Source organism: Zootermopsis nevadensis, unplaced genomic scaffold (assembly GCF_977971745.1).
Source record: "Zootermopsis nevadensis isolate Lab colony 2312 unplaced genomic scaffold, Znev_1.0 Znev_ptg000006l, whole genome shotgun sequence".
Lineage (NCBI taxonomy): Eukaryota > Metazoa > Arthropoda > Insecta > Blattodea > Termopsidae > Zootermopsis > Zootermopsis nevadensis.
Genome location: NW_028259138.1, coordinates 8,135,754 through 8,163,487, shown reverse-complemented (window position 1 = coordinate 8,163,487; position 27,734 = coordinate 8,135,754). Strand labels below are relative to the sequence as shown.

The 27,734-nt window shown below is 37.4% G+C and overlaps 2 protein-coding genes across 11 annotated transcripts in view; both read right to left on the bottom strand.

Moving 5' to 3' along the window:
• Positions 1 to 27,734, bottom strand: part of LOC110837546 (limbic system-associated membrane protein) — a 421,660-nt gene that overhangs the window by 155,823 nt on the left and 238,103 nt on the right. For all 10 annotated transcript variants that reach the window (XM_022079800.2, XM_087343651.1, XM_022079782.2 and 7 more), the window contains one exon: positions 19,456 to 19,500. The gene's annotated coding sequence lies outside the window, so the exon portion shown is untranslated. The remainder of the gene's footprint in view (positions 1 to 19,455; positions 19,501 to 27,734) is intronic.
• Positions 22,539 to 25,576, bottom strand: LOC110837539 (tubulin alpha-1 chain). The gene is made up of 4 exons (XM_087343638.1): positions 25,196 to 25,576; positions 24,770 to 24,843; positions 23,900 to 24,122; positions 22,539 to 23,767 (listed from the first exon to the last, which is right to left on the bottom strand). The coding sequence occupies exons 2-4, from the start codon at positions 24,770 to 24,772 to the stop codon at positions 22,641 to 22,643; spliced, it is 1,353 nt and encodes a 450-aa protein (XP_087199764.1). The 5' UTR covers positions 24,773 to 24,843; positions 25,196 to 25,576; the 3' UTR covers positions 22,539 to 22,640.

The window sequence follows — 27,734 nt, the reverse complement described above, 5'->3', positions numbered from 1 at the left end:
GCGATGATTTTGTAAAAATCAGAGGAACTCATATCGAGACGACACGTACATTGTGGATGTATGATGTTCAATACATATTTCTAGGATTTTGGTATATGTAATTATAAGAACTTTAATTATGTTTTAAAATTAATCACTTACTCACTTCAAGCTTCCACTGTTAATTCATTGTTAATGTCAATCCCGCGTTTGAGTGCTTGCGCTATATGTAAGTGGCCTGTGTTACCAACATTTTAAAGGAACACACTAACACAATTTTCAGAAACGAAGTGAGGAGTGTTTTGTTGACTAGATGGCTTATATAGAGACAAACAACACACAATAATACAATACTCCTCAAGAAATGTCCAGGAGGTTTAAACAAAGGTTTGTTGTAATCTCTCTCTCTCTCTCTCTCTGTCTATATATATATATATATATAAATAAATATATATATATATATGACATTGCCCATCGTCTTGGTTATTTGTTAGAAAAAGTCACTAGATGGATGGAAACCAGCTCTATCCGTATCCGAAACGTTGTGGTTTTTAACAAAGAACCAACACAATAATCGAGTTCATCGCAATATTTCTCATTTCCGTCCTGATGATTGAAGCAACATACCCCACTTCCAAAGGATACAATCATTCAAGTGAAGGGTTGAAAGACTAGTCATAAAGGGCTCACACAGCCAGAACGAAAACTTTAGTATTAAGGTTTACTGCGGTTAACCTTTACAAAATTAATGAAATCTGATACAAGGTCTGGGAATTCAAAGACTGGAAAAAGGTCATAGTTTGGCTATACAGTGCTAATTAATGTTTACATAAAATTCGGAAATGTACTAATGATAATTAATTCGTGCAAAGTTTGCTGGGCATATTGTACGTCTAAAATTCAGGAAACTCCAACAGCACTGGAATGCACAAACTTCGCAGACTATGGTCTCTAATAGAATAAACATTACATTGTCTTAACGGTACCTTGTTCCGGCAAACATGCAACAAACATGCAAAATTAAATTATACTCATGCATAAAGGCAAAAGGTGAAACACACAGACTCATTTCCATGTTACGTATTACATTACTTTCTGTAGAGAAAATGCCCTCTGTTTAAAACCAAGGTTTGAAAACGAAAATTTTGGTATTCAGATATTCTCCTCAACGCCTATTACGTGACATCTTCATACAATCCATCCAGATTTAATCATCGTAACAGTAGCCTACGTATCGAAATTAAAAACTATTACACATAAATTGCCGCTTTCTCGTTCTGTATTTTGCACATATTTAGTAACAAGCAGCAGTTTCCGTATATACAATAGTTTATTAAAAATTTATCACTGAACTACATGTTTACTAACTTATGTGTTATATTCAGGATTCCGCAAACATTTCTCCTCTTCAGTTACTAAGTGAGCAGATGCAGACGTCTGAAGATACCACATAAAGTGTCGAAACGTGTTTCATGTAATACAATTATAATAAATTGTTTTGTTTATAAGGTAGTATATTTGCGTCATATTGTGAATTAGGTTAATATTTTAATATTTTCCGTCAAATCACAATTTTAATAAGATAATAAAATATAAAATATTTAAAATATCATTTCACGTTCCTTATCGAATGATCGATTTACAAATTGGAACGTCTCTTACGACATGTTTCGGTTATATTTAACCGTCCTCAAGTATAAATTAGATTGGTAAAATTTAAAACTCGAATTACAATCATTTACAATGTTATGCAGTTTATTGAAATGTTCTTATCAGATTACTCTTATATATTAGAACGAAGATACTGTTTTTTATATGGCGTGGTTCATCTGATGTTCAATATTAATCGGTGATGAGTTGAATAGAGACATGACGTGTCTGGCAGAAGACATCTAGAAGTTAAATATTTTATATTTTATTATCTTATTAAAATTGTGTTTTGTTTACGAAAACTAGCTCCAGTTATTGAAGGACCAGTAAGCTTCCAGTTTACAATTTTATTCAGTGCGTTGTTACTTAAAAACAGCTTCATTGTTATGATAAATAGCTCTTTATTTTACGTTTTTTGGCTACGAAGCTCTCTACTGGATGACAACTTGCCTTTTTTGGAGCTCATTCTTTCCTTATAAATATCATAAAAATTTATAAATGTCGTTCTCATACACACTAAGTTTGCCATAAATTCAAAGGCTTTATCCGAAATTGTTATAAATTTGTTCTGTGTTTGCCTTAGTCTACTCTACGTTTATTACGAGAAGAACTTGTCTTTAGTAGCGTAATATGTCTACGTGCGACAAAGTCAAATTCTCCCAGAATCGTCCAATGTGGATCGACAATAAGAAATTTAATGTAAGTGTCTGACGTAAAATAATTAAGCGTTATTTTTCTGTACTTTTAGCAAATAAATCTTAAGGATTACATCGTGTTTACAACTGGATATGTACGCTGAATAATGTGTTGATACTTCATAAAACAAATTTTATAAACAATGACGAATAGGAAATTCGACTTCACAGTAAATTTGACTGACTAAACGGACCATAGTCCTTTTTGATAAGCTCATAATTGCCTACCTAGTCAAGACATTTTCAACCTTTCATGGAACCCTAAAGTTTACTGACTGACTTTATGGCGCAATAGCCTTGACCTCTTCCCATGTGAGAGCTTTCTTTGTCTTTTGAGAGTACATTTATGAGTAGTGAGTGACAAGCCCTCTGCCTCTGCACAATTTCTACTAAATCCTGATTTGTCTGCCAGAGCCATCTAGCAGTGAACAGGAGAGACTTGGGTGATTAATGGCCGCTGAATTTTCCTTACGAAACACCTCGTTCAGTTTCGTGAGGTTCTTTTACATGCCGTAAATCTACGACATGGGACCGCCGGCTTTATTTCCCCTCCGATGGAAGTTGTGTTACAGATTTTTATCACACTTAAAAATCCATCGAAATCGGCCGGGTTTTAACCCGTGAACCTTGGGTACAGTGGCGAGCACGCTAACCACTAGTCCAAATAGGGCGAGCCCCAAGGTTTACTAACGTGTTCAAATGACCGGAGACTATATCATAAATTAAACATAAAAATGAAGAAAAATCTACCATCTGATTTTTTCTACAGGGCTATAAAAGGATTTGCCTGAAATATCGCTCAAAATTTAACATCTATGGCGAGACACAAGAACTTACACTTTCGGATCTTCATTCTCACATGCGTTGTGGAATAGTTAAAGATAATCAACAATATCGTGCCGCTGAATTCGTTTTATAGTTCCAGAGAACCTGGCATCGAAATTACTGCACATAGCCCATGGAACAAACAGCTGTCATCTGGAAGCCAACCTGACCGCCTCACGACTTCGCCTACATATCAAGCAATCTGAGTTTTGCTGTTTAATGTCACGTGCATTACACCCACTAATAAAAAAGATAAACTGAGAGATGGGGCCGTCAAAATGATTAACAAGATAATGATGACGAATGTCACTAATAACTATTTTATCCGCGATACGTGAAAATGGGTAGTATCGCTCGGAGTGGTATGCGGTCCTTCATTCTGCATGGTGGTACAATGAACAGTGATGTTATTCTGTGCGGAGTCGTCAATGATCAACGCGAACAGCTATCGGTGCAAAAACAATAATTTATGACGTCATCTCCTGATTTATCACCAAAATGCCTGTGGACTGTTTTTGGAGGACCAAAACGCACAATTCCAGGAGCTCTTTTTTAAGGTAAATCCCATTCATTCACTAGATACATAAAATTGCGTTATATTTCAGAGTAACATTTATACAGAAAATATCCATTTTACTGGAGTTGGTTACACATTTCGTAAGGTCTATTTTGCTTCCAATGGATCCCATGCTTATTAGTAGGGTTCGGATGTTCATGACATGTCATATTTTTATTGGAACTTCTATTTTCATTCTAAACTGAAATTAAACACTAATTGGGTTATTCTAATCACAATTAGACTGTATTTATTTTGCATATAAATCCATATTTAGGTCATTTTTATGTTTTAGGTCATTACATGTACTTTGGGCGACAATAAGATTTGGATTTCGGTTGATGAAACAACGGTTGTCTGCGGGAGATATGTAGCTGACCGCCCTGGTGACATATTCCTTCTTGATACAGTAGACCACTCCGCTATCGCTGTAATTTTCGATAACGCCATGAAATGTTTGTGATGTCTCAAGTTACAAGACCATATTGTGCGACAATCGAAGAAGATTTTACTTTGAGACTTTGAAAATGCACATCGTTATATATTTTAATACTGCCAAGAAAGGAGAATGAAGCAAGGTACTTAATATTTTGAATTTTGTTTACTTATTTATTTATTTGTAATTAATGAATTTGAAATGCATGAAAGACTCTTTTTTAAAATTTATCTTATTATTATAGGAGTACGTATTCTCAACATCTGATGCTGATCCAAAACGAGGCATTTACACGTTAAAGCGACTGAAGTTTTTGATTAAAATTGCTAGGAAATCAAGTAATGTAATAGTTGTACATGAATATGTAAATTAATAACATGATTGAAATACAGACAGCTTTTTTTTTAAATTTTAGAGAATATGTTGTAATAATAAAATTAGGTCATATTTTGCCTTTTTTGGGTCATATTTCGCTATTTTTGGGGGCATATTTTCATGCAGATTTCTCGGTTTTTTAGGTCATTAAAATCCGAACCCTACTTATTAGTATCAACATGGTGTTTAACATTATACATAGGCCTCTCATTAATGAATCTCGGTCAGTACACTGACTGGCTATTGAGAGGATGACTGGACTAGCCCTATCGATTGGGCCCAACACTGTAGGTTTTACATGAAGACTGCGATAGATTACAATCTCCGAAACGTCGTGTTTTATTAAATCCGGAACGATGAATAATGTCCAGAAAGTAGTTTGCTTAAACAACGCACCATCGTGACAAACCTTCAGAATTAAACTGAAAAATTACGTCAATGAGCTGAGCAGTATTGTGTTAATAAAACCAGACCAACTAAAATGCTAAGCCAAACCTTAACCTCGTACCGGTACGGCTGAATCTACCAATGATATTTTGGTGTGGCACAATTGGCCAGTCATTGACTAAATTCAAACGCAACATATCTAAACAGGAGGAAAATATTTAATTTCGATATCCCCAGATTATTAATTATTTATGTAAAAATAACGGACTGTGAGAGTAAGAGAAAAATACAGTTGTTCCTGTTTATAAAAAGGGCGACAAAGCTGAGTTCAATAAGTATCGGGAGTATGATTATTACCAAATTTCTTACGAAATCAGTGTGGATTCTGATGTTACTGACCACGAATTCTGTAATGCTAGAGACAAAACGGGAGTACAATAGGAGAGTACATCAGCTATTTGTAGATTTAAAGGAAACATATTACTCAGTAAGGATGTATCACACAATGTCTCCACTTAATTCAGTAACGGTATATAAATTAAAATTACATTCGTGAATAAACCAAGTGCATAATAAAGATGGGGAGTGGGTGTTAATTTCATTTCGGAATAGTTTGCCTTAAACCTACAAATTTACTGTAATTTAGTAGTTAACTCTTTCAAACGGACCCAACTGAGCAGATTCTCCTACGTCCTACACATAAGTGTGAAAACAAATCCAGTTTTTGAGACGTTGTTGTGTGTTTTTGAAATATCAGGCGAAATCCAAAAACTCATTAATTCAGATAATTCAGCATGTTATTTTGAACAGGTATTAAACTATGCTTTCATTCTGATGAAAGGACATAAATAAACGTTGTTTGAGACAGAAAAGCTTATAATACATTTTAAATTACAACACAGGAAGCGCAAACGACTGGAGAACTTCAAATGACGAGAAGCTTCGTAATTTGTAACTGATTCACTAAACGTTATAGGGGTGAACGGATCAACGAGAAAAACCTGAAGAATCAGGTACAGATAAGTTACATTAAGACTTATCTTAAAGAAGCAGGGCATGAGGTTTCATATAATTAATCTGGATTAGTCTCTTGTATAATGGCGAACTTCTGTGAGCACGAGAATTAAACTTCTGTTTTAAAAGGCAGAAATTTCCTTGACTAACGTCTATTAGCTTATCTAGCTATTCCATATAGGCATACCTCGTTTTATTGCGCTTCGCAGATATTGCGCTTTTTTTTTTACAAATTGTGGCAACCCTGCGTCGAGCAAGTCTATCGGCGTCATTTTTCCAACAGCATGTGCTCACTTCGTGTCTCTGTGTCACATTTTGGTAATTCTCGCAATGTTCTCGCATTGATTTTTAGACATAATGCTATTGCATATTTAATAGACTACAGTATAGTGTAAATATATCTTTTATATGCACTGGGAAACCAAAACATTCGTGTGACTTGCTTTATTGCGGTGGTCTGGAACCGAACCCGCAATATATCCGAGGCATGCCCGTAGTTACATTATATTCCACGACGTTAAAATAACACAGGTCCTAAGCAAGCTTTGTCACCTACTGTACCTAACTTTAACACAGTAATGCGTATCAGCGTGAGTTTATATCAGATGATCCTATGATGCAGACTGACTGAATTCCTCAAATGTTAACTTTCCGATGTTGTACAGAGATTTTCCTTTCTGGTTTGGATTTATATGGTGTTTTACTCGATAACCCGTCATTCTGCCCTCACTTCGTAGCTCGTATAAGAGCTCCACAGAGCAAAATCGGTCTTGAGAGGTTTATAGTCGCTTAGACGGTCTATGAATACCGCCCTATTATGGAGCCAGAAATTTTATGATCCTGTTAACAAGAATCCACCTCTGCGTGTGCTCCGAGTCAAATTTCATGTGAATTATCTGATGCTCAGATCTTTAAAAAAATCTTTCCAAGTCCTTGGTTCAAATATTTTTTCAGTAAATAAATGCAAGAAAATATATAAACAATAATTGCAACTAAGCTCTGTTGGTGTGTTCGGATGCTAAAACACACAATAAACCGAACTTTTATTAAATTACACTGGACTTGCACATACACAGTTATAACTACCAAATAAAAATAGTATAGTCCTAAAAATTCAAATTACAGTATTTTTCTGAACTATGTACCAGTATGACAGAAATCAGACCTGATTTAATAGTAATAGGCTTTTTATTAAAAATAATTTAAAGTCTCCGGGGAATCATATTTTGTCAACCTTCCGATAAAAAATTATGCAACTCCGCTCCATAAGTTTGCTCGTTCATCTAGAGGCTTCGAAAACTTTTAGAAATTGTAGTAAAAATGCTATATTATTGAAAATTCCAAAACTCTATCGACCGTACCAATATTAAGCATAACGGAAAACAACGAAATCGGAACAAAAATAGCACAGCACAACCCCTGTCATACCACGCATTAATACACCGCTCCCTACACAATTTTCAGCTATGTTCTGCAGTTCTGTTTGCATGTTGTAAAATATTATAGGAAACTTCGCCCTATGTGGGCGGCTAGAAATGCACATAAATTTTACACGGGAAACATTCGAACATACTAGATAAAATATAATTTTTACGGTACAAAGAATGGAAGACATCTGCAATTACGAGGTGCGATCGGAAATTTTCCAGACTGCGCCTATAAAAACCCGTACACTTATCTGCGGTATTAAATTCATCCATCACCCTCGAAGTAGTTCCCCTGAGAGTGAACACAACGATCCCAGCGCCGCTGCCAAGCCTGGAAGCATCCCTGGAAATCTTTCTTTGTCAGCCTCTCAAGCACCATCTGCGATTCTGCCTGAATCTCTTCTATCGTCTCAAATCTCCTTCCCTTTAGTGAATTTTCATCTTTGGGAAGAGGAAGAAGTCACACGGAGCTAAGGAGGGTGCGGGATGACGGCCATGGTGTTTGAGGCCAAAAACTGCCGAACTTTGAGGGCGGTGTGCGCTGGCGCGTTGTCATGATGCGTCGCATGTGGAGTTCTTCCTTTAGAATCAGCTGACAGGTCCCATAGCCTATCCCAACAATGTCGCACAAGTCGTTGATGGTACGACGTCGATCTTCGTGAATGGCCTGCCGAATCTTCGTAACATTTTCGGGCGTTGTGCTCGAAGATGGTCGTCCAGAACGCTCGTCATCATCGACAGAGGTTCGGCCATTTTTAAAACGTGAATGCCACACAAACGTTTGTGCACGACCCATTGCGGACTCCCCAAATGCTTGCTTTAACATTTCATAGGTTTCCGTAGCCGTTTTGGCCAGTCTTTGGCAAGAGATTCAGGCAGAATCGCAGATGGTGCTTGACAGGCTGACAAAGAAAGATTTCCAGGGATGCTTCCAGGCTTGGCAGCGGCGCTGGGATAGTTGTGTTCACTCCCAGGGGAACTACTTCGAGGGTGATGGATGAATTTAATACCTGAGATAAGTGTACGGGTTTTTATACGCGCAGTCTAGAAACGTTCCGATCGTACCTCGTATGCTTTTCTCTCTTAGTACATACAATTGTCATGATACAAACCAACGGGTTTTCTAATTATACCACTGAAGAAGTTCTCACAACACTGAAACACAACCTTACACACAACAATCATGACTCTTTGAATGGTCCAATACTCGTGAATCAACTTCTATGAGCAGCTATCGAGAACCAAATCCGCCTCACTGCTACAGCAGAAACACGTCATGCTTGCTACTAGTGTACAAATAGGGGCAAACTACCTGGCGTGCTAAGTATTGGTCACCATGCTGAAGACATTTGTCCCTGGTTTCAGTTCTGAAAGACAGTTCAAGTCATGCAATCGAGGCCATAGTGTGCTACGTGAACGTTTTCTTTGTGTTTGTTTTATTGACAAATGTGCGATATTTTAATTCAAGTCGTTCGCTCCCTTAGGTCAAGTGCATTTTAAACGACTAATAGATTCGCTATCAATTTCCTAGTATTGTGACGTCACACACACAGAAGCCAAGTTGTTTGACCACATCTATAAGAACTCAGTATTGTACAGCCATCGCCTTATAGCATCGTCATTACTCGTCATTACGTACGCTTAACTGCATAAATACGGAACGGCGAAAAAGCTTGATCGTCCTAACTTACAAGCAGACAGCCTTCTGTATCAATGTCAGATTCTTTCAAAAACACTCTCTTTATAAGTTGATAGGAGTATGCAGCACTCATGGCGTAGACGAAGAATACATACAAAAATTTCGTCGGAAAGAAAGACACGGCTTAGAAGACTAGTAACAGATTAGAAAATAATATTCAAATAAATCGTATAGAATTTGCGTGTACGAGTGTGGACTGAATATGGTCCATTGGCGGATTAAAATAAAGACGATATGGTTCTGTGTCTTTAATAAAATGCGGGTAATGTCTTAACCAGACAAAGTGACTATCCACTTCCCAAGGATTCTTCTTAGTAAAGTTGGCTAATTATACATTTCAGGGATCTCTCGGGCCCTGATTTCTGCAGATTCCCACAATATAATCAGGGCTTCATGTATACAAGAGGATATGAATACGTGGTTGGGAGGAATCTGACCATTCCAGTAGCCTCTCGTACTTCACGTGGATTGACGTTACATTCCGAGAGTCAACATTCAATTTCATCTTGCTTTCATAGTGTAAATATTGTATTCCACAGTCGGATACAAGGCAAAGGGATCCAACTTAGAGCACGCCTACGTTCTGGCTCGTACGTAGAAAGTTTTTCCTTGTATGAAATTTCAGGGATGGCTAGAGGAATATCGTTATTAGATTGGCATGGCCGTTGGAGTTTATGATCCATTCAAATGCATGCAGCCGTAACCATGGAGTGTGTCTTCTGGGACACACAACACTGAGATACGTGTTAAGTTTTCCAGGATCAAAGTGAGATCAGAAATAATTCTGTTACTAATGCACTTCAGTCCGTAAAACGGGGAGATTGTGTAATTACGTCTGGGACATGAGCATAAAGGTTATCACTTGCGACACTCAACATTGCCCAAACCGGCTGTCATTTATTAAGGGCCTCGTGACATGAAAACCATGAATCATCTGCTTGTTACCAGGGGCTTATGTTAACAGTTTTAGCCTGGCTAACACTTTGAACAACGGAAAATAAAAGCCCCCACAAACACCCATCCCATCTGTCACTAATAATCACACCCACACACAAGTTTGTGTATAGTCCATGCACCGAATTTGAACACTGTGTCCATGAACTCCAGACTTTACACTACAATAAAGAAAGTTGAACGCTCTGGTCACTGATCATTAGCTTATCTGGCAATCCCAGAAAACAACGGATGCTCCAATTCTGTGTAAGATTTATCTGCGCCTGGGGTCGGATTTTATTTCCCATAGAACTGAAATATAAGACAGTGGTGAATGTTCTATAAAGTGCAGAAATAGGTGAACCGTAAAGCTGTTTATGGTTTCTGCTGTAGTTGAAACCCGTGTTATTACTTTTTGTGGTCTGTGTTTCAGTTTAGTGTCTAAATAAAAGACATGATTTACAGAGAATGGACGGAACAAAACGAGGGAGAAATAATGGGAAAATTGGAGAACATGAAAACGAGATATGTGGAAGTCTATTTTACAAGTGCAGCTGTAGAACAAATCGTTCCTATATCGACGTTGGTCAAACGAAAGAAACACAATTTCTGCCGCCTGAGTTGGTGAAGTAACCGCGAAAAAGAATCTTACAAATCTGATTTATGGTTTCGTTTCCTACTTTTTCTTTTAAACTTCCAGAGTATAATGATTTCTTACATTACTTGCACCTGTGTTTTAAGAACCCAGACTTCCATGAACATCGCAAGTTGATGTTGGTGTTTCCAACAATTAAGCTGTGCTTTGGTGGGCAGGTTCGTTAAAATTTCGGAAATAATCCCACAAAGCAGCGAGTCTCAAACTGATCACGTAGTACAACATAACAACACAGAAAACAACGGACTCGCCCGATTTTTCATGTCATTATAGAACAAGCTTCGTATTCAAAAGATTACCGGTTCAATCCGGTTGTTGTTAGCCACTAATCTCGCAAAAAGGAAGAAAAACGCTAAAATCTTCTCTCATTGTACTGACAGTCGGACGGGAATAGAAATGTTTTCTGAATAAAATTATACTTTGCATAGAGGGCATTGCTGGAATGAAAATTGTATCCATTTATAAACTTATACATTATTTATGTGCAAAAACACAATTTTAAATTTAATTTCTTAACTCGTTCCTTACACCAAAGAATAAAATGTAAACAGAAGGTTAAAAAATGGTACGTCTCACAAAAGATCGAATTATCTAAACAGTTTATATTAAACTGGGAACCTACGTGTGGCGAAAAAGCGCCCACAATCATTGTATATAGCGGAAAATACTCTGGATTATTGCATTAGATTCTTAAGCACTCCAAGACAGTATACAATTCAGGACAGAAGTTTTTTGCAATAACAAGACATCTTTATTTGATATTGAGTCGTGTAGTCTTGAAGAAGTTGACCGACGTTTTGGAGGTGCGTACTGCTTCGATCCTCAGGTAATTAACTCATCGCCCTGACGATAAAGGCAGTAGGCACCCCTAAAACGTCGGCCGACCTCCACGATACTACACGACTCAATATCCCAGAAAGATGTAATCTTTATATTCGCCTCCGTAGGAATCTTAATTCTATCTATTGTGCAATATTAGTCAATTATAACATATTAAAATAAAATGCATATTAAAATTCGATAAGATAAGGATTTGCCTGCAACACATCCTACTGAAAATGTTCTGAATCAAGGTCACTACCTAGATGAATTACCCATTAGCATAAACGTAACGCTAAGTAATTTATATTCTTCAATAAATAATTTCAGGGCCATGAAATCACGTGGATGAGACTGGTGGTAACGTAGCACGCATGCAGGAAACGAGAAATGCTTACACATTTTTCGCTACAAATCCTCAAGAGAAGAGAATACTTGGCAGTTTTTAGGCCCAGATGGTAGAATAATATTAAAATAGTTCTTAAATAAATACAATGGGCTGAATGTTTGTGGCTGAGACGAGTTCAGTAGCGGACTATTTTGAACAGAATACCATAGTGAGATTTCAGGTTCTCAGGGCGGCGAGTATGAAAATGGCAATTTTTTTGGAATGTTGCGATGAGCAGTCTGGTAGAAATTGACCGACATTTCAAACGCGGGTAACCTTCAACCATATTATACATGGCTCAGCTTCCCAGAAGACATCTTCAGTGTAACGAACATGCGAATTTCACAAATACTGATGAATTTTCTAGCCTGTGACCAACACCGTATGGACAACAACTGCGCACCGAGTAGTTGGTCGAACCGGGGTATTTCAACATCTAATGTGCTTCATAGTCAATTTACAGTCATAATTCATCAGTGTAAGGAACGTGCGTTTAATGTGATGCTATTTATCTTTACAATTCGAGAGTGTAAATCAACATTTGTTGGATATTTTTGTTTTACATCCAGTGCATGGGTCGTTATCAATGAACTATTAATATTTCTATCACCGATATATTGTGATAATTAGTGTTATCACTCTCTTTCTCTAACACGAGTCTAGATTTGATTAAAAACTGCCAGAAGAATTCAAATAAATGAAAAATGTGGTGGACGTGATGGGAATAAATCGATTTTTAATCTCAAATGTCGATGTATTTCTTAATTTATACTGGCAAATATGATTTTACAAACATTTTTATCTAAACTCATTACAACGGAGGTCTTTGCATGTACCTTAGTTTCTTATGTATTATTCTACGTACGTAATGGTTCAGGTAGAGGCTCTAAGTTTTTTCATGTTTAGATTGTCACGCTTAGGTTTCATTTTATTTTCAATTGTTTCCACGTAAGACAGTAAATTTAGAGAAACAAAGGCTGTTACGATGGGCTGTACAAATGGCTAGGTTGTTTGAAACAAGAAACATAAAATATTTTCATTTAGGGAACCTGTTGAGCAAGGTTCACGTGCCCTATCGTGAAGGATACGAAAGGATAACTGAAACAGTCCTGAGGGAGGTTTTAAGGATTGTTAATCGATGAACTGGCTTAGGGTCGTGCCGGATGTTGAATTTTGGTATCAGCGGTGTTGAAGTTCACTGTTCTGTTGTCAAAATGTTGTATTCTAAAATATCTCTTATACTCCATACAAATCTGAATCACGATATATAATCTTTACAGATCCTTTCCTTATTTAACGATGTTGATTTTACTGTAGGTCTACAGGTTTTATACCGTACCTACTGAGTCACAACCCTGAGAGACAACATTGCAATTCTCGTCGTGTGAACGACAAATTCTTTACGGAGGTCGATTGTGAAGACGATAATGGACGATGAACTGAAACAGGATATTACAGGAAGCTGTAGTAGCCTATTTAACGTGCTATATTTCCAGTTTATATTGAACGCAACTGTCATTTCCCTAATCCCGGCAGGATCTGCTATTTTTATGGGATTGTACTTGATTCTTATTCGGAAAACCTTGTATCGCTAGATCGTATGTCATGAATTTTTAGCAGGGAGCCGAAAAGTTATACCTGCTTTCAATTTTATCAGTGCACGCACTATTATATCCCAGCATGGTATGGAGCGACTAAGGAAAACAGTGTACAACCCATCATGATAACCGACCGTTAGGACTTCCTGTTTACTGAGTACGAATGGCAAAATATTAACAGTAATATCCGGTAAGAAACGGAAAGTTAATAAATAGTCCATGGTGAGGAGGCACAGGTAAGGATTTCGAAGGACACGAGCCTGGCATTTTGACGTAGTGTCCAGGTACTGAATTTCAAAAACGATAGCCGATAGAACGAAAATAAAATTCCCAGGGTAGCCGATGACTCGGCCAACGTTTCTTATCATAATACAAACGCACAGCGTTATCGCTACACGCTTCTGCACCATCTTGACTCCTGAATTTTGAGAAACTACTTCGGAGACACAGCATGGACGCACTGAAGACTGCCATAATAGGAAGCAATTCATTCACCGTGGTTTCTATGCAAATGAGATCTAGCCTGCTCATGAGATGATTTATCACCTATCATCAAGGTAGCTGAATTCGTTTCCAAGAGAACGTCTTTGTTGTTTTAAAAAATGATTCAGCCATTTATTCTAACACTTTGTCTTAGTTGGAGCTTATACAGAACATCTGCGGTGTTACCTATCTATTCCAAATTTTTATTTTAAAATAGCTTGGACCTTGCGCCAACACAGTAAAATCAGCATATTTACGTTATAAATATTTCTATACAACAATCTGTTTTTGAGAAAATCGAAGACATTGTCATTACAGTCAATAAAGAAACAGGCGAGCATAAAAAAACTGACACTCCTTTCAAATTAAATTTGGGCTTCACATATAGCAATGATTGCAACTGAACAAAATCACGAATATTAAAATTATTCAACAGATCTTAGTTTTAACCTCTCAAATAGGATATGTCATCTAAATATGTTCAGTAGTTTCGGAGACGAAGCGTGGATGAGAGACACAACATTCCTATTATGCGCTCATTTTATTAGATTTGTGGAAAGATGTATAAAATCATTTTATACAACCCATTGTAAAGGCAAGACTTGTTCTAAACATTCGCTGATAGAGCATAAACTGCGACTAGATCGCTTGGTTAAAAACAGTTCCACAGATTTAAACTCTTTGTTTATTAAATTTGACGTAATCTCCAATATAGTCAAATATCCTTATTTATGTCATTAAAATGATATTTTTATGCATTTTTGGAGCAAGAAATACACAGAAGAAAGCGCGATAGGGAAGTTCAATTCGTCTGTCTGTCCTATCGCTTGTTCCATAGCCGATGTTCCTTAAAGGATTTCCATTAAATTTGGCATACGGAGTAACGCACTTAATAGCATTCGAATAATTTAATATTCATTAGTAACGATCCAATACACGAAGCTCAGATTGGACTTAATTAATTTTACCTAAAATGACATAGCTCAAGGCAAATTTGCTATGACAAAATTAATAGATTTTGTTACCAAGGACTACAGAACAGAACAGACAAGAGGATCGGTTGACCCCAGAATCGGTCTGGGGTCTGGGAGCGATTGCAAAGAGAATAATCACTGTTCCAACGAGGAATGAATTAGATAAATTACCATTTACTGAATAAAACAAAATTCGGACAATTTGGTCCTAAGTTTAATTTGTTTTTATTTTTTTTCCGCTGTGTGCATCCCTGAAATTAGTGATTTATTTTGTTATTCAGACTATGAAACCAAAGCATCCCTTAGCAACACAACGAGAGCATCATCCTAAAGTAGATTAATGCGAAGAAAGTAGTGCGTCCACGGTCCATGGATACAACTCTCAGCAGAGAACTCCCGGTAACAGAGGATTGGTGAGAAGGCAAACAGATGATTAATAGCACAGAGTGTTTGTAACACACAGCTAACACAAAAGAGACGCTGAGCGTAATAACACTGTCCCCGTCGTCTTCCGCTCGAGGCTGGACATCAACGAAAAATATTTCACTTCTTCAGCACAAAGGGATATGGACTGTCATACAGCCTATAAATTAAAGTGAAACCCTCATTCATAAGAAGCAATATTAAGGCAAAGAATTGGCAGTGAACAAATTTCCAGCACGTTCTTTGCTGTACTCAACACAAAATATTAATTTATTGCAGATAGAAAGTCGAACTTCTGCATAATTGAGAACCACCACTGGGGAAATGTCTCAATAAATTCTTAATTTATTTATTAAATGGAGGTGAGCGATTGGCTTCATGTCACAGTTTGACGAGCGGAAGTTGCTGGTATCCGTCACGTAAGGGCTGGGTAATCCCCAGAGCTGGCCTTGACAGGAATCGAACCCCGGTCTTCCGGACTATACCCAGCTAGTTTAAACACTGAAGTATTTTAGTTAATCAAGTAAATGTTTTGAGCCAATAAGGATGAAGAGAGGATTTTGTGTTACAGAAGATGTGATATTTAAGGTATTCATGGCGGTGAATATGTCGTTCGTGGTGGAGTACCACACCGTGTGATTTTGTAGGTGGTCGTATCAACATACAAGACCACATTGGGTCACATGGAAGGAAACTTCCACTTTACACACGTTACACCGTACTGTTAGAATATTAAAATCAAAGGCACTAAGACTAGTAAGGCATGTAACTAGAAGATGAGAAAAATAAATAGATAATTTTGGAGGCAAAGCCTACTGTAGGACGTTCACTTGAAGACCATGAAAGAGATGGGATTATAACATTAAGAGGTATGTCAGAGAAGTATTTTGGTGATGAAAATGGCGTAGAAACACGTTCGGTGGCTTAAATTTGTGCTAGGGGCGTTGTGATCACGACTACCATTGTCAGGGAATTACTTGGTAAACTAGACAGATGACTTAGGATGTTAGAAAAACGAAGCACGGAGAACTTCGGGTTATGAAGAATAATTAAGTTACACGTGCCGAAATTTAATAGTGAAATCTTTTAGAAAGAGTCAACTTGAATGACCGACGAGAAGATATTAAGATATGTAGGATTTGAGGTTTTCACGGCGGTGAGTCTGAAAATTTCTGTCTTCTGGGTTGTTGTGCTGTAATATGGTAGATGTTTACCAACGTTTCAGAGGTCATACTGCCTCCATCATCAGGATGATGAGTATGAAGATTTCTGTCTTCTGGGTTGTTGCGCTGTGTAGTCTGGTAGATGTTAACCAACGTTTCAGAGGTCATACTGCCTCCATCATCAGGGCGATGAGTATGAAGATTTCTGTCTTCTGGGTTGTTGCGCTGTGTAGTCTGGTAGATGTTAACCAACGTTTCAGAGGTCATTCTGCCTCCGTCATCAGGGCGATGAGTATGAAGATTTCTGTCTTCTGGGTTGTTGCGCTGTGTAGTCTGGTCGATGTTTATCAACGTTTCGGAGGTCATACTGCCTCCGTCATCAGGGCAATGAATCGCCCTGGCGTTTCTTTCTTTCACCTTCCATTACTTTCTTTAACTCTCTATTTGTTCTTCCTTCATATATTTCTTCCTTTTCTCTTTCACTCTCGAATTCTTTCTGACGAAGGGGAGGGCAAGTATCTCTGAAACCTGGTTACCACTTACACACAATGCGATACAGAACAGACTACACTGAATGAACGCCACCTCGAAATTCCAAGTCTTTTCTCACTCAGCATCGTCTCTTCAGACAACACAGGCATTATCGTTTCGTTGAAAGAAAAGAAAACAGAATCAAGTTGATAAGGCAGTGAACAAACACGTGGGCGTGTGTTTAAGTTTTGCAACAGCTCCTCAACTTAATACTAGAGAAGATACAATTGTCACGAACTTCAAGTGGAATAAGCAGCTAGAAGCACTCCTACTAATGCACTGGGTCTGAATTCTCACTTTAGGAAAGACGAAACCACAGTATCCGTGACGAAGTTCGATAACCATGTTGGAATTCTCCGACTCATATCTTGTACGAATGTTAAATAACAAACTACGTACTTCCTCCGATATCTATCATCTTAAATTTAAAAATAAAATCAGTTCAAATAATGTTCTTACTTAAAGATTAAGGGAGAAGACCTATGTTTATCTTAGACGCTGAACGTTACCTAAAAGTCCACACGGCGTTGCCACCCAGAAGACCCATATCACCATCTTCACCGCCGTGAGAAGCTCAGATCTCACAACAGATAATTATTTTTATGTATAGATTTTTAGACTATTTAGGGAGAAAGTAAATTTTGCAAGGAAGGAAGAATTATGATTGAAGAAACACGGAAACGATTACAAACAAATTATCTTGCAGGGGAAATTGAAATACCAAGGAAAATGTCTGGAACATATGAACAAATGCCACCTGCTCGATTACCGTAGGATGCAAACTCTTACTTGAATAGGAAAAATGTTAAATCGTCAACCATGGGGAAAAATGGAAGAAATAATTAAATTAGCGCCGGAACAAATTTTCCACCTAATCCATGTCATGAAATAAGAAAACAAGCCAGTGAATACTACGTCGAATGTCTACAAATGTGTCATTTTGTTCATTTCTACAAGAAAATAAATTTCAGACCGCGTTAAACCAATATACAGTCACATCCATAATATACATCACATTTATTTCTTGGGCAAGTCTTGTCTAAAGCGCGTTCTATTTTTTAAACTAAACACATAATAAAGTTATCGAAAAATACACGTCCACAAAGAAACATCTTGAAGGAATAAATGACAAGACATTTCATTCGAGAGGGGATTTTCCAATATTTCGGTCACTAGGTACCGTCAGGACTCTGTCTTCAACTTCAGGAAAAGATGATGTCATCACTTTATGTAGAACTCCATACGGTTGGACTTAAGTGAATTATGACTTAATAACAAAACAGTTTCTCCAGTGGCATCACTCAACCAGTTTCAGCTACACAAGTCATAATCAAGAGTTTATCATACAGGTAGTTGACTTTACAGCACCTGATGATGTGTGGTTAAGACTGGCCGAGTGATGTTGGGTGGATGGTATTTTCATATTACATAACTGATGTTTAAGTTTTGCACGAGATTTAAAATCATCGAAAAAGTTAAAACATTTTTTCTTCAACATGACATTACTTAATGTTACCTTAACGACCACGGATGTATTTTAACTACTTTGTTAAAGATGTCTGATAATGGCATTTTATATCGTAAATTTACAAATTTCAACAGTTCAGAAAACACAGTAAGTACAGAAAATCTTCTAATAATCCTCCACGTTTAGTAAACTCTTTTTATCCATACAAGAAGTTGTTCTTATGGAAAATTGACAGTAAAATTTCCTGCAAAAGGGATCGCTGTGTACTAATCACACAACCCACACTTTACCTACGACCTTAGAAATAGTCATCAGGGCACGCAGGATATGCTGCAACGAACTACAGCCTAACACAAGTTTAACAAAACGCCTATCCATTAATCCCAGGACTATTAAGCAATTTTCTTGCGGGGTTTTACGATATTAATAATCGCTTTTATATTTCAAATGCGTATTATTCAAGAGCAAAGTTCTACAATGACACAACACATTGTGTTAAGGTCCAGCAAAACATACGAACCCCCTGGACTCCTCTTCCGTGTTCTAACCACAAAGCTTCACATTACCCCACACCCTACCCTTGCCGATACCAGGGCTCCTTGTCACTGACGGGCGTGACGGCGATACGAAGTACTGACGCGCAAGAAATTGTTCGCTTCACTGAACAGGTCTGTTGTTCTGTTCAGAAAGTATAGACTGATTAATTGGATGATGGTTTGTCTTCTGACAACGCGATGGGGGGCACTGTGCGTCACTACTAAAGCAAATATTTCTTTGTGGTCAATCGATATGTTGTTGAATAAATATCGGTGTCAAAATATCGACATTAATTTACTCAGAAAATTATGGGAACAAGACAAAACTTTAACGAAATATAACTTATTATTAAGCTCTATTCGCTGTGTCTTAAATTCTACAACTGTATAATCTAATTATACATTTAAACCTAGTAAAAAATTAAACAATATATCACTTACTACTGCGTGCCGCAAATTTATTCAGGTTGAGGCTCGGCCAAACATCTGAAAGAAGATAAAAATAATTATCACTCATCCACATATGACTGACGTATTATTAAAGACTGTTTCAACAGTTCACGAAGCATATTTGTACATTATTCGAATATTCTTTGTTTATAAAATATTAGAGACTGTGACAACTGATACATGATCTAATACATTAGTTTGTAGTTACGTATAGCCTATAGCTGGGAATAGGTGAAGTTACCCTTAATCTCATAAGTGTTACCGCATTTGATTGGTATTCGTTAGACGAAGTCTACTCATTTCTGTAATAAGATATCGACAGTAAGGAGCTTTAGTCATAATTTTTAATCAATTCCTAAAAAAATACAGTTTGTGAAAAATGTCATAGTAACTTCCTTCAATATTATTTCCATTCGACGCTTGTAACTAAGGAACTGAGAAAGGGTAGTTAGATAAATGTAGAATATGTTCTACGAAGCTAATCTATCCATTATCATTTTATTACACAATTTTGGTATTCTGTTTGCCATTGCTAGAAAGTGAATTTAAACATGTCTATTTTTACGCTATTAGATAACGTCGGTAGATAAAAAGAAGAATAGTCTTACTGCTGCTAGAAACGAGAGAATTGGTGAGTGGCGGAGTAAAGTGGAAGAGAGTAAAATGAAGAAATATGTCCAAGTGATATTCAGTCCACTACACGTTTGACAAAAACTTTTTTTCTGTAAAGAAGGGAGCGGGGGAGGAAGAGAAAGAATGTAGAGAGAAAAGAGAAAATGTAGATAAAAAGAGTGCACAAACCACAAGACAGATCGACAATAGGACCCTTGCGTTGTAGTTGCACGGACAAATGGCATGCAGACGATAGGTCTGCGTACTCCCGATGGACAGCGTGTCTATTTTACAGCCCCCATGACATTCCACTGTGAAAACCTTGGGACAATTCCAGTGCTTTGACTAATACTCCTTAGGCTGTACAGATCCTAAGACTTACATTATCATGATTAAATCAGAATAGAATAAGAATTGTATTTAAATTCGGAGACCAACATCCATCAATACGTAAATTAAAAATTGACAGTGGAACCACGGTTCCGGAGAATCTGACGTAAATACGTCTTTGTATTTAAATTATATTTAGACAATAAATACAATGAAAGGAAGTTTATATATTAGCTTTATTCTAAATATTCTCTTTATATATGCTTTACAATTGAGTAAAGTTTGATTAAGGCTTTGCTTATTTAACTTGAATTAGTTACGCTTAAGATGGGTCTGTGGTAGCTGAAATATGTTAAAAAATTTGTCCACTTTAGAGTATCAACATTTCGTGTAAACACCATATCTATACAAGATTTTGATCTAGGATTTGACATCAACATTAAGCCAAACGTTTCCTCCATAAATGTGACAAGCTTTGATTTTCCTCCTTCTTTAAATCAATGTTAAAATCTCCTGCCAATATTATCGGCATTGTATTAGGACTTTCTGTGGCCATAACTAAAAACATCTTTGTATAATTTCTCAAATTACTCAAAACAAATCTCTTACAATCATCAATTGGTGTGTTGTTAAAAATATACAGAGTAACAATTAAAACTTTTTCACCATTGACCATACACTGCCGCACAAATATCTCCTCTCTTTTCAGCTGCAGCTATTCTGTAATCTGCTCCATCCTTCTTAGGGAGCTTAATCAACAGATGTGGGGTAGCCATGGTAAGTTGCTCCATGTTTCTCGTACATGGCCACTTCGCCTGCTCTTTGTTCGTCACGTGATGCATTTATAACCTTCCAAATTTACGGTTTCCACGTTTCGGTGAGCGCCAGGATATCGGTATCAGTTATCACTGTATCCGTCGCTATGTCTTGCATATGAGTTTTTAAACTCTGTACGTTTAGAGTAGTCATTTTTAGATCACGAATACCAGCACTCCTTATGAATGCTCTCACCGAAGCAGTCAACGTGGGTAATATACGTGTTTCTAACCGCCTCAGCTCAGTGCGCAAGTCCTCTACCTTCGGGTTGTTTGTTTCTTTGGCATGATAAAACACGAAGTCGTTGTTTCTGCTTGTGATGTACAAACCGTCCAACGATGTAACGCGAGAAAGGACAACGTAAACCAACTGATGATCTAGACTCTTGTAGTTGAATACAATTTTTTGAAACGTACCACCATGAAAACTAAAATGGAGAGAGTGGAGGGGAATATCACAGATTTCTTAATAATTCTTATATAAGAGAAGTACTTGTGATATTCTAAAACGTTTTTACCAGCACAAAATTATCTAGTCTACGACGCACTTCTTCTACAAGCGATTGTTGACGGCCGTAATGAAACACAACAATGCCCAATAAACAGATGACATAACAATGTACACATTGTTGGTATGGATCTTGAATATCTTCCTAACGCCTTCTTGCCGAATGACCCTTCCTTATAGACGTATTTACATCAAAACACCAATAAAATTATTTTGATAATTACTCTAATACAAGTACTTGAAAAATTTCACATTGGTGATTGAAGAGCACCTGAAAAAAAACATCTTCCTCGGCACCTCCATAGAATCAGATATTTAAGAAATCACACATTAAGCACAGTACATTTCTTGCATCCATGTGGACTTCTTACCCTTGGCTTTCCACCTACCATGTTATTTCACAAGTATGACCAATGCAAATTAAACAGGACAAAAGAAAAATTGTCTTTACTTCAAATAAACACTCAATTATTTCTCACTAATTACAAAAAATTGAAAAGTAAATTGTAAACTCAATTTGTCAAATGGCACTTATGCAACAAAGATTCATTTTCACAAAAGCCTGCCACCAAACTCCATCCTGAACCAGCTGCATTCAGTTCCCTCCATTCTCATCTCCCTAGGGTCTTCCCAGCAGTCTCCTCCCTTCAGGGTTCCCAACCAACACCATATATTTCTTACCAAACAGTTTCACCAACTTGCAAAGCATGAACATAACTTCAGCTAAAAAATATATTTGGTACAAGTATGTAAGATATTTAGATGATAGTAGAGGAAAGGATGGAAGGTAAAATAAATTGTACAAAATATTTGGTTTCAAAATGAACTCATTTTAATACATCAGCAACATTATTTGACAAACACAAAATTCTTACAATACTGACAACCGAAATTGAAACTGAAGTAGACAATTAGTACTCCTCTGCACTGTCTCCTTCCCATTCAACAGAATCCACGACGACCTCCTCGTAATCCTTCTCTAGGGCTGCGAGATCCTCGCGAGCTTCCGGAAAGTCGAATACTTCCATACCCTCACCCAAGTACCAGTGAACAAAGGCACGCTTAGCGTACATGAGGTCGAACTTGTGGTTCAGACGAGCCCAGGCCTCGGCAATGGCGGTCGTGTTGGACAACATGCACACGGCACGCTGTACCTTTGCCAAGTCCCCTCCAGGAACCACAGTTGGTGGTTGGTAGTTGATGCCAATTTTAAAACCAGTTGGACACCAGTCCATGAACTGGATCCTGCGCTTGGTCTTGATGGTCGCTATGGCAGCGTTGACGTCCTTGGGCACAACGTCACCTCTGTACAGTATGCAGCAGGCCAGGTACTTTCCATGTCGTGGGTCACATTTCGCCATCTGGTTGGCAGGCTCAAAACAAGCATTTGTAATTCCAGCTACAGACAGATGCTCATGGTATGCCTTCTCAAGAGAGATGGCAGGGGCATAGTTAACCAGAGGGAAATGGATGCGCGGCAAGGGCACCAAGTTAGTCTCGACTTCGGCCAGGTCAACGTTCAGAGCGCCATCAAACCGAAGAGAAGCGGTAATCGAGGATACAACCTGGGCAATCAGCCTGTTCAGGTTGGTAAAGGTGGGGCGTTCAATGTCCAGGTTACGTTGGCAGATGTCAAACATGGCTTCATTGTCAACCAAGAAAGCACAGTCAGAATGTTCAAGTGTGTCGTGGGTGGTGAAGATGGAGTTGTAGGGCTCGACAACAGCTGCTGAAACCTTAGGGGAGGGGTAGATCGCAAATTCCAGCTTCCTCTTCTTTTCGTAGTTAACTGAGAGCTTTTCCATAAGCAGAGATGTGAAACCTGAGCCAGTGCCACCACCAAAGGAATGGAAGATCAGGAAACCCTGAAGGTCAGTGCACTGGTCAGCCACCTTTCGGATGCTGTCCAGAACGCGGTTCATGATGCTCGCGCCGATGGTGTAGTGACCTCGGCCATAGTTGTCAGCAGCGTCTTCCTTTCCGGTAATCAGCTGCTCAGGGTGGAATAGCTGTCTGTACTTGCCAGTGCGAACTTCATCTGTGGAAACACCAGTAAACGTCCAATATCAACATATCAACATTATACTTTGCTACATTTCAACGGACATTTCCCAATACAATTGAATAGGATGCTCCTTTGTTTCACCTATGAGATTTCAAATGTACTTACCTACTACTATGGGCTCCAGATCCACAAAAACTGCCCTTGGTACATACTTTCCTGTTCCAGTTTCACTGAAGAATGTCTTGAAGGTGTCATCACCACCTCCTAGAGTATTGGCAGATGGCATTTGGCCGTCCGGCTGTATACCGTGTTCCAAACAGTAAAGCTCCCAGCATGCATTGCCAATTCGTACTCCAGCTTGGCCAACATGAATTGAAATACACTCACGCTGAAACAAAAAACTACTTCAGACTACCCTGTCACATGACAAGATGTTGAAAAATCCTGACCTTTCATATGCTATTAAGTGAAACATGAAATTACAGTAGCTTATGAATTTCAGAAATGTTTTAGAACCACAGTTCAAAACCCACACATACGGAAGCAGTGATACTTCAGACAATACCACATCAATGCATGTACAAATATATACAACTGATGCATCGCTGGTCACACAAATCCCTTCTTAGCAACATTGGAAACTCATTTCATGCAGAACCTCACTGATCGTTCCAAGGAACACGGCTGTTCCCTCGCCCACCAAGTTTATAACAAATTAATTCCAGACTCAACTTTCTCTTATAAGGAAATTTTGAATACTCAGTGACAATAGTTCCTGCATTGCCGACATGCAGCAACCGCCACGTGGAAGAAAAATTAGTTAAATTCAGTTTATACGATAAACGTATCACACAAAAATAAAAATTTATATTACGTCCGCATTAATTCGATGCCAGAACCTACATTTTATTAATCACAAGTAATACCGTATTTTGCAGAGGTAGCAAATTCCATTCGTGAAAAACATTGTAATCAAAGAATACAACGAAAATTACTTCCTTAAAATATCTGAAATGAGCAAAATATAGTACTCACCATTATAGTAGTTAATTTGATGACTTATAACAAAAAAATTGACAGTGCAACCACGGTTCCGGAGAATGTAAAATCTGAAAATAGATATGGAAAACTCAAGAGGAAATACGTATTTCGTACGCAATATGTCCAGATCCATCTCTTACGGTTTTCGAGAGGCGGGCACTTAACGCGCCACATGCATTGAAAATTGTACACATTGGTTCATTAAAATTACAATAAATATATATTCTTACCATTCCTGAGGAATGAATGTTTAAAGGTGACTTACACTTCTTCATAACTAACGCTGTTTTAGCCGAATGACCCTTCCGTATAGACGTATTTACGTCAAAGAACACAAGCCTAATTCTCTTACACGAGTTCACAAATGCAGATGAAAACATTAAATGTGATGAACAATAATAATAAATAGGAATCCCTTACCTCAAACTTTGTTCAATTGTAAGAGACCAAGATGTCCACCGGCAATTATCAATTTAATCGAAACTAAAATTGAGTATCACAGATTTCTTAATAATTCTTATATAAGATAAGTAATTGTGATATTTTAAAACGTTTTTAACAGCATAATATCATCTACTCTACGACGCACTTCTTCTACAAGCGATTCACAGCTCAGCTCCTTCCGCAATAACGAAAGCGGATTGTTGACGGCAGTAATGAAACACAACAATGTCGAGTAAACAGATGACATAACAGTTAGTTTCTTAGGTAAAGGAGTGGATTGCAATACGGTTTATTCAGGCAATTATACAGCATGCATAATAAATGAGAAAAGAGCCTTACGGCATGCTCAGCCAATATTGTTGCAGGCGTGTGTTAGAAATTCGAATAACTTTTCTTGTATTGTTACGCACGCAGGAGTTCATATAAAAGCTGACCATTGTCATATTTACACATTTTTGGTATGGATCTTAAACATCTTCGTAACGCTGTTTTTGCCGAATGACCCTTCCGTATAGACGTATTTATGTCAAAAAAATTAGGCTCCATGTAAAATTATGGTACTTACGAAATTAGTCCAAGAAAACAAAGAGGCTTATGATGCAATCATGTCCGTGTGAATGTTCTATTAAGAATTCTGGACAAAATGAAATAATTATTTAAATTTTGTAAACGCATCACGCCATTTTATCCTTTAGTTATGTACCGTTAAAAATACTAACGTGACTGCGACCATGGAAGTTTTGAGGTAGTCGCAATACTTAGTCTGAAACAGTTTGTGGTAATGGATCTTCAACAAATAGGTCTATGCAGTTTTCGCTTAGGTAAAGTTTTAGTATACAAAACAACAAAATGGCAGACGCGAGAAATATAATTTTCGCTTTCCGTGAAGACGTGATAACTAACGAAACACTTGAAGTGATGAAAATAGACAAGCATTGGTCGTAATTACACTTGAATACTTTATATGAGGGCTTTATTAACAATTAGAAACTTTATAATGACGCAAAATTTTGAGTTTATTTCTAAAGATTTAATGTACGTAAGCTCTAGGTACTAGGGGAAATTATAAAATGAATAATTAAAATGACCGATTATTAATTTATAGTAAATGCTAGTTTAATTCTACATAGGCCTAAATTTAAACATCTCAAGGGAATAAAAGTTAAGAATTTCTTCACAGAACTAGGTTTTCGTTGTTTTTTTTTGATTGACAATGTATTGCTTTGGCGGAAACTTTACTTAGGCCTAAATACGGGTTCACAAATATTTCCAGTGTGTCATAAATTAAAGACATCATAATATCCAAATTCTACTGTATCACTCTAACAAAATCGACAGTGTGCAACTAAACTTATATTTTAGAGATATTTATTTATAAAACACATTAGACATAATTGGCTATAATCGCCTTTCTTTTGTAAATAGGACTACACTCACAGGTGGTTTTGGAATAATTTTTGTCCAGGTTGTGTTGTTCAAAGACAACATATTAATGTATTTATGAAAATATGGGTATATGAGAGTAATCCACTTGGTTTTTTGTTCAGAGATCGGGACTTTTGTTATATCAATAGTTTATTTCCGTAACAGCTCCATTATAGGTAAAAGATTATTTCAATTTGATCGTTATATGAAGGAAGTGCTTGCATTGCACTGATACGAACTGTGAAAACACAATCCAATCAGCGTTCAATGCATATTTCTCATACAGAACTTTATCGAAACACGTCTATTAGTTTCTGATACATAGCACGCACACAGACCAACACGACTTTATCATCAAGCCTTCATTTGATGGGCTTCATTGCTATGTTCATAAAACCCACCATCGGACAGTGTAAGAAGCCACATAAATCAACTCCTTACCTTCACATCCTATTCTTTCCACATTTGTCGATACCGACATGAATTTAAAGGAGCCAATTATAACAGTTACAACATATACAGTGCATTACAAATAAAACGCGGTCTAGTACATCTGAGTCCTGTAATATTCTAAATGTTTGTTATTTGGTGAGTTAGTTTATTTACTTAGTCATTTTAATGACTGTCTCCTGGCAGTATATTGACTTTTCGGAAGAAAAATCTTCTTCCGTCTTCAGGGTTCAAACACTTAGAAGCGTACATCCACCGATAAAGTCTAGTTAGTTACTTTTCTTCAGTAACAGGCCTACTATACAGTGTCATGTTGCATTAATTTAATAAGCAAAACTACAAAGTTTCGTGATAGTTGTCTGCTTGGTATATACTAGTATCCAAATGGTAGTCTATAGGATGAAGAATGCTTTGGAGAACCTTAATTCATTCTTTGTCGTCCGTATTATACTAGTTCATGTGTAATGTTTAATATATTACGCTTCTGTGTAAAGTTCTTTTGAAACGCCACAATTTCACCATTTCAATACGGCACTATACTCGTAATACACGACGTCAGCTACGTGGAGACCATAATGCTCATGTGATCCTCTTTGTTGCCAAATACACATATTTACTGGTACCTTTCCCTTTTCCACGA